Raw genomic sequence first — 12,747 nt, 5'->3', positions numbered from 1 at the left:
TGCATGTACTTACAGTTCGTTACTACGAATAACGATAAATATTAGGAATGGTCCAGAGTATTAGAAAGGAAAGCCTTAGATTAGGAAAGGAAGAATTAGAAAGGAAAGGAATTACCTGACATCGCTCACATTTTATTAGGGAATAAGTGTGAGATAAGATCCTATAAACTGTATGTTCCATTGTACTTTGCTCTTCGAATATCATTTTCGCCAAATCTAGCAAAACCTAGAATAAAGTAGCATGGCGTCAACTGACAAAAACATAAGCCACATCAATATTCACACGATTCCTTAAAGTTGGGTCTCTAAACACCAAATATTTAATCAGGATTTCTATGAACGCTTAAAATTGGGCCTTTAAGAACTAAACAAAAATTCTTAATAGACACTTAGTCATGTATACACGAAGACTATATACATAAGTAAGGTTTTGGACCCTTGTCCTTGAAATACCATTATTTCTTTTACAAATTTTTAGAGTAAAAATCTTTTAAAAGCAGCTCTACTAGCTTCATATACACAGATCCACGCAGTTCCTATCTTTAAAGGTTGGTCCGAAATTTTTTCTCGCAATTCCTATCTTTAAAAGGTAGTCCTTTTTTTTCCCGCCCTTCCTATCTTTAAAGGGTAGTCCGACGTTTTTTTCATGAAGTTCCTATCTTTAAAGGATAGTCCGAAATTTTTTTCACGCAGTTCCTATCTTTAAAGGATAGTCCGAAATTTTGTTCATGCAGTTCTATCTTTAAAGGATAGTCTGAAGTTTTTTTCACGCAGTTCCTATCTTTAAAGGATAGTCTGAAGTTTTTCCAAGAAAGCGACAGTGAACGAGATACTTCAAGACTTTTTTGTCAAAAATCTTTCAGGGACTCATTCAGACAAGGTTGCCGGAGGTCAATGGGACAAAAAGACAGAACAAGTCATTCAAAAGAGGTCTTAAGAGGAAGCATCAAAAACCCATTTAGGCCACGCCCTCATGTGTCGGTTTCAGCAAAACTATCAAAATAACTTTAACTTTCAAAAGCTTTCATAGGAAAGTTATTCTTTACTTTTGAGCATCTTCAAAAATGGATTTTAGTACCTTTTGAACCAAAAGGGACGTATGGGCACTACAATATCAAAAAAGTCAATCAAGACAGAATAAAGTTACACATAAATCACTATAGGAGAAATGAACGGAAGAGAAAGAGAAACATTTACTCAAACTAGAGACAAATTACCAAGAGGGGTGACTATTTAGAACTAATATCTGAGTGGATTCTCCTTATCCTCCTTCAATGTTTAGGTGTGATCATGAATCCAAATATTTGGCATGACGCTAATGGTGCGTATTATGGCAACACTGATTTACTGGTTTGGCAACTAAGAATACTCAACCCTTTCGAACTCAAATTATCAATGCACCCTACCAGCTTACCACAGCTAGTAGCCATCATAAGGTAGTTCATTACGCATTCCTTCATTATCCAATACTATTTGACACCTCAGGAGTTTTCACTTCGCCAGAAAGCCCTCGCTATGAACTACCACTATCACCTGAAAACTAGCCTACTTCTGCAAACAAATGATTTATCACAGGTGATACTCGGTTGAGGACAGTTTCTTGCGTACACTTCTCCACAAGCCAACATTATTGGAGCTTTTCGTGTTGCAATGACAATGACAAAGAACACAAGTAACTGGTTTTAGTTTGAATTATTTGAAAAAAAACTACGTTTTCTAAAGAGTTAAAGAGGCTGAGTCACAAGTTCGAACCTTAAAACGTACAGGGATTAGGAGGTACAGTTGGGGGGCTGCCGCCCCCCAATCCCCCACTTCCGTATATAAAAGGGGCTGTGCCCTCCTCAACGCCTCGCTCTTTACGCTAAAGTTTTTATTGTTTAAAAAAAAAGAGCTGTGAGAAAGTCAAACTTTAGCGTAGAGAGCGAGGCGTTGAGGAGGGCACAGCCCCTTTTATATACGGAAGCGGGGGTTTGGGGTGGCAGCCCCCCAACTGTACCTCCTAATCCCTGTACGTTTTAAGGTTCGAACTTGTGACTCAGCCTCTTTAACTCTTTAGAAAACGTAGTTTTTTTTTCAAATAATTTCTGCACGTTTTTATACAGTTTATTACTTATTATTGCTTGACTAACCTTTAGCTGATCGTGTCAGGAGTTAAAAATGGGGGGCTGCTGCCCCAAAACCCCCCGCTCTTGAAGATACTTGTGTTAAGGGTTTTAATTCCTGAATAATGAAATCAAATGCACAGTAAGATTTCTTTTTTCAACTTTTCTTCGAGCATGCTGTTTTACGACATGCTATCAAAGCAGTGGAGACTTACCTGTAACCTGAGGGCCGACTGTGATATTCTTATGGAGACGCCTGTTTAGCCGAAGGATTTAATAGATTAGATTTAAAAAAGAAACTGAGTTTCTTTTTTAAACTTTAAATTCAATACATAAAAAATTTTCTCTGATGGGGAATCGAACCAGGATCTTCCGCCTGACAGTCAGGAAAAGCGACCATTGTACCACAGAAACACTTACGGAAATATTATTTTAGTCTCATCTATCTATTTGTGACGCAAGCAAATCCCACAAAATTTAAAATTTGGTTTTTGGAAAATGCGGAAGGAAGGATCGAATTGATCTTAAATTTTGAGAATAAGATCTCAGACCTTAGAAAAACTTATCGTTCCAATTTCAGTCTGATCAGACAACAGTAAGGGGGGGTTGTGGTGGGAAAAATTAACATGGGCTCTTATAGGAAAACGAGGTTTTTCGTAAATGTAAATTCGGGGGATAATTTTTTCGATCTGAAAATATCAAAAGGCCCTAACAGGTCGAATTCCGCTTCGAATGAGTCCTCATTCACCCGGATCCGTTGCCAACTGTGGCCTTTAGGCGTGGCTGATGAAAAAAAAGAGAAATGAACATTGTGTGGCTATATTTGTTTTTTGGAAAACAGGGAAGGGGTGATCGGATTGAGCTGAAATTTCGAGGATAAGCTCCCGGGCCCTAGGAAAACTTAACCTCTAAATTTCAGCCCAATCGGACAACGTTAAAGGGGGGCTGAGGTCGGAGGGTCGAAACTTCCGGCCCACTTTTACCCATGAAGATAAAGTCGGAGGGGGGGGTGAAATTTTGCACGTTTCTTAATTGGAACTTGGGCTACAAAATGCGATCATAGCTGTCTCTCTGCGACCGCTAGGACCGGATATCGCTTAACATTGTGGTGGGTCGCCTCTTTATAGAGGCACAAGTGTGCCTCCTTGATAATTGTTGGAAAGAATTTTCAGCTTTCGTTTGTTCTTATTTGCTCAAAGAAGAAGAATGCAATTACGCACATTTGAGTATAGAGTCAGTCAAATAAACCTTATTATTAGACAGTTTCTTACGGACAAATATGGTGCTTTGACAGAAAAAAAAATCTTAAAATTGATGTTAAATGATATAGTTTCTGAACTACACTCATTTAACACCTCTGTTCTAGCCACAGGCGATTACGTCCTAATTCAGGGCTGCGTTACCAATTAGGCCCGTCTGTGTAGTAGCCCAAGTAAATATAGATTCCGATATGCCTCTGGTATAATTTAGCCACCTAAGTTGTAGATTGTGATAACAACCTTTGCCTAGTACCTCTGGGAGCCACTGGCATTCCGGAGTTGATCTTTTGTACGATGATTGATTTTGGGTATTCAGCCATCCTAAATCAAAGAGCATGAAGTGGAAAACAGATGTTGAGTGAGCGCAGTTCGGATTTAATCTATATTATGCGGGAATTGAGAGCGTATTGCGCTATAATCGTATAATTTTTCAGCATTGTTGTGTTTCGATTTATTTCAATACAGTTACAATATTGTCCAAAATGTCGCCTTAATACACTTATGTTTATTAGTTGTAGTAGTAGCACCAGTAAATATAGTAGTAGCAGTAGGAGTACAGTTAATAGTAGTAGTCTTAGGTTTAATAGCAGCAGTAGTAGTAGCAGTAATAGTAATAGTAGCACTAGTTGTAGGAGTAGAAGCAATAATATTATGATGCAAATATTGTCTTTTGGTTAGTTCAACATCCCCCACAACAAGCGTTGTATGTTTTAATTTCACACACGAAACTGTCCTAAGATGTTGCTAAAATACCCTTTTGACAACCTGCATACGGATGGCAGCTTGTCATCCGTACAACAGAAATATTCTCTGACAATTTCACCTTTAGACCTTCATAGTTTGTGGATTTTGAGCTAGCAAGAAGACACATTGCGTATTCATTTAATGCTGCTTCTACGATCACTGTAACTAACGATACTAATGGCATTACGTTGAATCTTTTAGGGAACATTTAGGAGTTTCAGTTAAACGAAAAACTTAAATAAATGCAGGCATTAAAAGGGCATATATAAGGAAATAGGCAGCTATGCTCTATCATAGCTAGTAATATCGTTGATATTTTAAAGGAGCTAATTTGATTGAAAATCAAAAGTTATAGCGCCCTCTTAAGAGTCAAAAATGATTGGAGGGCAATCAGCCCTCCTCTTTAGCTCATAATTTTCCAGACATTTCTAATCAAAATTTTGAGACAGCCAATTTTTTCAACACAGCTGAATGGTCCAGTATCTATATTTCTACGGTAATTGGGAAGGTCAACCCCCCCCCCCCCCAATTATAAAACTTGTCCATTATGCGTGAAAACTAATTGTTGCTTTAAAATTAAATCAAAGCACACTGTATGTATGCTGGTTGCTAATAAGACATTTCAGCAATATACCAAAAACGACTGAGGGTATTAAGTTCAATTTTTTAGGGCTACTTCTTTTACTACTTCTGCTCTTAAAATTTTACTAAATCAAAAGAGTGTAATTGCATCCAGGCTGTGAAAGAGCATAGATATAATTTTTTGGGAATCGTATCAACTTTTATTTATCAGGTCAAATAGAGGATGTCCATGACTAAATTAAACACTACTATTTGTGTCATGATTTTCAAAAAAGTTTGTGTTGTTGGAAATTGCTGAAAAAGTTTATCCAGCCTATAAATAGCAGGCCAAACTATGAATTCTTAAAGGAAAACCGGAAAGATTCAAACTATTATTTTCTTTTGCAATGAAAAATACTGTCAATATAAAACGAACAGAAATGAATTGAAAAAAATTTTTCCACAAAATAAGTTTTTTTTTTTAAATAAAGAACTCCATTAAACCAAAAATGAACAAAAATAGAATCAAATAATCTACCAAGCATACAACTACCACAAATTAGTACCAATAAATAAATGAAACGCAAAATGAACAGAAATTAAAATAAATAACAGAGTTAAACTCAAAACCAGCAAAAATTAATATGAGCAGGGTTCAAAGTCCCTATGCTTTCTAAAAGCCAGAATATAATTTTTAATTTACTGGAAAAAATTCTTTCAAATGTTTTTACTTTTATAACTTTAAGAAATCAAAAATTAATAAAAATTTTTAAGGAATAAATATCAGCATATGTATATTAAACTGACAATGCACATTCATTTGAATTTTTTCAGTAAAGTGCAAATTATATTCTGAGTTTTAGAAAGCATAGGAGTTTTGAACCCTACTCATGTCAATTTCTGCTCATTTTGAGATTGACTCTGTTATTTATTTTAATTTCTGTTCGTTTTGGGTTTCATTTATTTATTGATACTGATTTGTGGTAGTCGTGTGCTTGGTAGATTATTTTATTCTGTTTTTGTTTCATTTTTGGTTTAATGGAGTTCTTTATTTTTTTTTTAAACTTATTTTTGGAATTTTGCAAAAATTAAACACAAACAAACATAGGTAAATGCATAATATTTCTCGTGTTAAAATTGATAATAACAGCCTTTGAAAAAAAGTACAATATTTCATCATTGAAGAATAGTCTGTTTTTTTTTCTAGAGGTTTTTATTCAACAAATTTAAAAACCGGCTTACAAACGAAGTTCGGACTTGGAGAACATAAAATTCCAGGAAGCGATAAATTGTTATCATTTTAAAACGCTCTTCCTTAAATATTAAAGGTTCTTATAGCTGCAAAGAAATGGCTCAGGTCTTCTCCTTCTTCATTTTATACAAGACAGACATGCCAACTTTCTGGTCAGCCAAATACACAAAGTCTCCAGGCTCACCCTATTCATTTACAGAAATCTTATGATCCTCATAATTTCCCCTAGTTTTCTTGTTCTTTTTTATAAGTCTGTTTTGAGGAATTTTAGCACCCTTCAAAATACAGGGCCCCTTCAAAATGGATTCTTATGTACATGTCTCCTTTTGGCGTAAAGTCCATCTAAACCAAAACCGTTAAAAATGTACATGTTAAAACGATTCCTACAGGAAATCTTAAACCTATATTTCTCACTGTTCCTAAGAACCAGATTTTGCAACACTGAGCGCTTCATTTATTCAGAAAATGGGCGATATGAAGGAGAACAAATTACCAATTTATGTTCTTTGTAGAAGAGAATATTTTTCATGACCATCTTCCAATTCCACTTCAGAGAATAATAAGTTAATTTTCTATTCTCGTGATTTTTATTTGCAATTACGTTTATTAAAGAGAATTGAAGCAATAAATTCAGGTGAAAGTAGAACAAGAATTTCAGCTGGATCAAGTTTGTGGGCAATCCCACAAACTTTTATTATGTTAGGCAATGATCTTAAAGGAAGGCTTTTCAGCTTATCAAATATATATAAAGGTAAATCCGAAGTTTGAGTTCTAGGTCCGTACCTTCATCTTTTCTTCACATAATACAAGGGGCAAAACTTAATTAGCTTGAATAATGTTGTATGTAGTATATACAAACTTAAGATGGGTGAAATTTTTATAGTGTGCTTGATAACACCACTAATTACAAATAGGATGCTGAAAATGCAATTTGAGCGTGTTAAAACAAAGTATGTAGACATGTCAGCTTGTTAATTATTAAACTAAGGCTAATATTACAAAATACAAGCCCAAAAGCAAAACACAGTAAGCACATATCTCACAAAAGTTTGAAGTTTGACTTCATTATAGGCTATAATTTCGGACCAACTTAAAATTGACATCTTGATGTTTTTTAAGCTATTGACAACTTATAAGCTAATTTCCTTCATTCTACGTTTAAAATTAAGTACTCCCATTTTGTGGGAAACCTTTACTCTTTTAAATTCAATGAAAAAAGTAAGAAGAAATTCCCATTTGCAACTGATTCAGGAATGGTAACTATTATTTCGATTAGTCTTAATAGTAAAATGTTATCTTAAAAACCAATTTATACGAATTTCAAAAAGTAGCCTGAAACTCCTAAAAAATGTTGCTGGCTAGAAACAAAAAGTACAAAACTGGAATCACCATTGTCGAAAACTCTGCAGGAAACATACAGCCCCCTAGCTTGACCATTAAGAAAATCGGTAAAGGGGGAACTCCTGTATCCAAAGAACATATCAGACACAGGAAAAAGTCTTTGGTTTTTTCTTAGCTGTAAGTAAGGAGCGACTACTGACAGCTCAACTGCGAGCATTTAAAAATTGACGTTTATTGAGAACTGCCGTTTTCTCATACTGTTCGAATCTGATTTTTTTTTGCAGTTAAGTTGACAGTGTCGTTGTTTTATTCATAATGCTCTTTTTTGTAAGCTACTCTTGTTCAGCGCCATTTTCTCATCTTTCATACTCTCTAAATTTCTTCCTTGGGCCTTGTGACACAATTACAGCTGTTTTCTACTTCCTCGTTGATCTAGAGACACTTTCATCTTTCTCCAAATTGTTAAAAATTTCTAATTATTAAAGAAAGTCCAAAACTAACAAACCTAGTTTACATGTAACGAGGATTTTAAGAAAAAATTTCAATTTTTATTTAGGATTTCAATACTATTAAATCGACGGTTTATCTTAGAATTTTCAATCAATATTAACTCGGCCCCATTTGGGGGAGAATTGTGTTTTGACCACACAAAATGGCAGAATATGCCATTTTTCTGTGGTACAGTTGCTGATTCATGACAGCCGCGTGACGTCATGGCCTCATTAAACGCAATAGATACGCAAAAATGCAGTTTTTTTTAAATCGCATCTTGTTCCAACCCACTCACTTTTGGTCACTGAAAAAGGGCACTAGAACTTTTGGTTTCCATTCGAATGAGCCCTCCCCCGATATTCTAGTATGATTCGATATGATTGCCCCTGGAGAAAAAAAAAACAGAAAAAAAAGACAAAGAAACACGCATCCGTGATCTTTCTTCTCACAAAATACAAAATTCTAATTTTTGTAGTTGAGAACTTGGAACCTCTGCAGTAATGCTCTCTGATATGCTGAAACTGATGTTGTGTTTTCCATTAAGATCCCTTGACTTTTAGGGGATATTTCCCACTTCTTCCAAAATCAGACAAATTTTACCAGGCTCGTAGCTTTTGATGGGTAACATTAAGCTTAATGACTTTTATTTATTTGGAAGCAGCATAAAAACCATTACTTTTGATACTTTGGCTGGTTTCGAGTGAAGAAACCCCAGACACTCTTGATATTTCGTTCATTATGGGCGAAAAAAAATGATATAGGTCACAGTGGAAAGATTATTATCAATCCTGTGCTAAACTACATTTCACGAACGATGAGAACGGGGGAAAAAGCGGAAGTGATTATTGTAAAAGCCGTGAGTTTCTTCTCGTTTGATGATATTATTGACGCAAAGACTTTACTCCACCAGGAGTTAAAAATCGAAACTCGCCTAATCAGGCATAGTAAGAAGGAGGAAGAAAATGTTATAGACATTTGCAAATGGTTCGCTCAAACGACTAATCGTGACAATAGTCTAATTTCAACGTTTGCCATATTGTCACCTTGCTCCGTTCCTGCAGTGGATGAAAGCACATCTGCTACGGCTATCTGTCAGTTAACCGAAATTAAGCGAAACGTTGATGGACTTTATCACATAGCACAAAATAAGCCGATCCCGTGGGTGCCTAGCAAACCGACCGACGAGCCTACTCAAAGACCTAGCTATGCCGTTGTTCTTAAGAACATGCCTGATAGTTTGAACACTCCTACTGCCCGAAAGGAGTTTATTGACACATTATATCCCAGTGTTGATGATATAAATGAGTTTCGCAAATCAAAAAATGATTGGAAATTAGTTTTAAAATCAAAGAAAACAACATATGTAGTTGTCGCTTCGTTGAAGAATAACAGTCAGGGTGTTACGGCATCTGTCCGCTCGCCAAGCCACATTGGTGTCCTGAAACGAGTCCCGGAGGACTTCGGTGAACAGTCACTCAAACCGCTCATCCCAAATGCCGTAAAAATACCGCAATGTGGTATCTCACGTGTCTTCAAAGTACATTTCGAATCTCGAACCAAGCTCGAGTTTTTTCTTCTTCATTCTGTGAAAATACACTACGAGAAACTACCAGCACAGCATTTTGTATTTTTGCCGAAACAGTGTTATAAGTGTCAACCAAATCAACCAAAGTGTTCGAAGTGTGGATCAACTGATCACACTTCCGATCGCCTAAACAAGTGCAATCAGCCAGCCTTCTGCACAAGCTGCAACTCAAATGGACATACATGCTATAGCATACACGATGTCCTACAAACAAGTCTACAAAGTTTGATATCAAATCCGGTGTTTCTCGAGTTTCATGAACCTTGTGTCTTGGAACATAAACGACAACTATGCTGACCTATCCTTAATAATAGCTGAAACGCTGAAAACCAGCCATATTGTAAGTGTTCAAGACCACTTTGCCCTTCCATTGTCTGTGAATCAGTTAGACACTTTTCCGTCTCATTTGATGTATGCTATTCCTGCTGAGCGTAAGCAAGCCCTTGGTCGACCCTCTGGTGGACTTGTAACTTATGTTCGGAGAGATATTGAGTCAAAAATTTTATTCTTAACGCAAAATATCCTTGCAGTGCAAGTTGGTGGTAATTTAGTAGTAGTTAACATGTATCTGCCGACATATTACCGGGATGACCATTCAGATTCGCTTTTTGCCAGAAGTATCGCTAAACTATCAGAGTGCCTTCTCCTAACTAAACAGGAAATTCCCTACAGGTATTTTAGGTGATTTTAATTGCTCATTGAGTGCTAATGTCAACGAGATTGATAGTATTGATTCTAGTGTTCGGGAAAATATGATTTACGGTTTACTTGATGACTCGTTTATCGTGTCAGGCAAAACACAAAATTTCACATACATACATAGCACAGGTTCCTCTGATCTTGACCATGTGATTTGTTCAAAACAGCTTTCCCCCTCTCAAGTGCACGTCTTTGATACTCCCTTTTCTTTGGATCACTTCCCAATAGAATTGAATATACCACCTCCCTCTTCAAGCACTCGCCAAACTAGTCAAAAGTAAGATCGCAGAAATAGGTAGAGCTTACGGATTGGAATAAAAAGGATGCCTTCCTTTACAATCAAGTATATGATAGCATTATATCAAAAATAAAAGTTCCATACAATGTGCTAATACAATCCACTCCTAGCCTCGAAAAGGAAGCGCGAATTCGGCTCAACACGTACACTGCTCAGTTGTCACATGCACTTCGTCTAGCTGAGGAAGCAAAAGTGCCAAAACGAAAAATCAAAACAGGAAGACAAGTAAAGGGTTGGTCAGAAAATGCGGCTTTAGTTGATGCGTGTGACACGGCTAAATTCTGGCTCTCTATATGGAAAGATTGCGGATGTCCACGAACCAGAATAGTGAATGAAATCCGGCTTCGCACCAAACGTAAATTTGCTAACCATCGTGCAAAAATTATTTGTAAGTCATCGGAAATTGCTCTGCGAAACCCCAATAATATTTGGAGGTCCATGTAAGATAAAAAACAGCCACTGATGCATCGTCAATCCCCTTAGAGTCATGGAAAGCATACTATGAACAAGTTTTCACCCCCTTGCACAGAAAAAAGCACAAAATTCAAATATTATCTCAATAACCAACTATCACATACAAGTCGCACCGATCGTGTTGTATCAGTTTCTGACATTTGGAACGCCCTCCATCATCTTAAAAAAAAAGATCGCAGGTATTGACAAAATTTCTGCAGTCCACCTGCAAAACCCGTTGTTTCTGCTTATTGAACATTTAACCCTCTTATTCCAGATGATTTTTGTACAAGGTATTGTTCCTAGTACGTTCTGCGTCGGACGTCTTACACCGGTACCAAAAAAGGGAAAGCCTCCTGAGGAATGCACATCATTTCGACCTATTACAGTATCTACCACTTTTTGCAAGATATTTGAACTTTTGATTATTGAGGAAATTAATACGAAATGCTACACACCACCTTTCCAGTTCGTTTCCAGCCTGGGCTTGGTTTTAGACATGCTTTAAGTGCGGTAGTTTCAGTACTATTGGATGCCGAAAATTCTGGCGAATCTGTCACTCTTGGCATACATGATATACGACGAGCTTTTGACTCATTAATACACGAACAGATTGAACTTGAAATGGCAAAGCGCGGCGTCCAATATGACACACTCCTACCCCTGAGAGATATGCATGAAAACCTCGAGGCCGAAATCAAAATCAAGTATGAGAAGCAAACAGATTCTGTTAGAATCTCAGCAAAGAAGGGTGCTCATCAAGGTACACCTACTTCTGCTCCAGCTTTCAATAATAGCGTGATTCCTGTACAAGAAAATTATCTAAAATCTCGCATTTCCAAAAATATAGATCTTTCCCTAGTTTGCTTTGATGATGACTTATTAAACATTGCCCGTGAACTTGGAAGAATTGAAGAAAAATTTAAAATTTTTGAATGAGAGTATGCAGCTATTGGTCTTGAATTCAACGCTTCGAAGTCGAAAGTGCTATTGTTCAACTGGCCTGAAACGCTGGAGCCTGAATCCATCCCACTCGGAAACACTAACATAGCACCAGCTGACCATATTACACATTTAGGGTTACCCATTGGCCAGACACTAAAGCACACAAGAGCACTACTCATTAAACATCTCGAAAAACGAACGATATTTGCATATAGCAAAACGGTAGCAAAGAAATTCAGCTTTAACCGAATGATCCTAGCACGGCTCTACAACAAACTGGTCCCCCCTCACTTTTTGTACCTTAGCCACTTCTGGCGAACTTTCCCGTAAACTACGAAGCACAAATTACGGTCGATATTCTTTAAATATGCAAAATACCTATTAAAGTTTCCGCCCTGGACACGCAACACTTACCTGGTCAGAAAATACAAAATAGCTGATCCCACGCTTACAATAGAAAAACAAATACAACAGTTTAACAGGAAAATTATTGGTCACCTGTGGCATGCAAATCTCCAGCAATAGTTTATTCTATGCACTTTCTTTAGTAGAAGTTATTGCTGTCATGTAGTTGGTGCATTTACCTTTATTCAAGTGTATGTTTCTTTCTTTTGTCTTTGCTGTACTCCGTCTTTTTTGTTGTCTGTATGATCGGTTATAAATAAATAATAATAATAATAATATCTATTTTAATTAATAGATACACTTGTGATTGTTATTACTTGAAATCCATTATATATTAGGACAGGGCTTCGATTCCTGGTGTAGCTGGTTATTTGGTTTGGAACGGGGGTCAGTGGGATGTCTCTGTAAGCTCAGCCAGAGTCGACCTAGCTCTAAATGGGTACCAAGAGAAAGCTGGGGAAGGTAACCATGAAGGGTGGGCGGAAGCACAGGATGGCTAGGCTGGCTGAAGGGCCATGAAACGGAGATCAGCACGGCCGGTAGGGATTGTGAAAGTCCAATGCCGTTTTTTAAATCGAAAATCTGTTTTTTTACTAACTTTTTGATTAACT

General features: G+C 36.8%; 1 protein-coding gene across 1 annotated transcript in view; it reads right to left on the bottom strand.

The window, feature by feature from the left end:
* The window catches only part of LOC148945341 (dual 3',5'-cyclic-AMP and -GMP phosphodiesterase 11-like), a 256,119-nt gene that overhangs the window by 81,625 nt on the left and 161,747 nt on the right, over positions 1-12,747 (bottom strand). The window contains exon 9 of the mRNA XM_089099013.1: positions 116-226. Coding sequence (XP_088955139.1) covers positions 116-226 — 111 coding nt within the window. The remainder of the gene's footprint in view (positions 1-115; positions 227-12,747) is intronic.

The sequence above is a fragment of the Artemia sp. Qi Xiang Cuo genome, chromosome 13 (genome assembly GCF_049724085.1).
Source record: "Artemia sp. Qi Xiang Cuo chromosome 13, ASM4972408v1, whole genome shotgun sequence".
Classification (NCBI taxonomy): domain Eukaryota; kingdom Metazoa; phylum Arthropoda; class Branchiopoda; order Anostraca; family Artemiidae; genus Artemia; species Artemia sp. Qi Xiang Cuo.
Note: the sequence above shows the minus strand (reverse complement) of the source record. Positions and strands in the feature narration are given on the sequence as shown.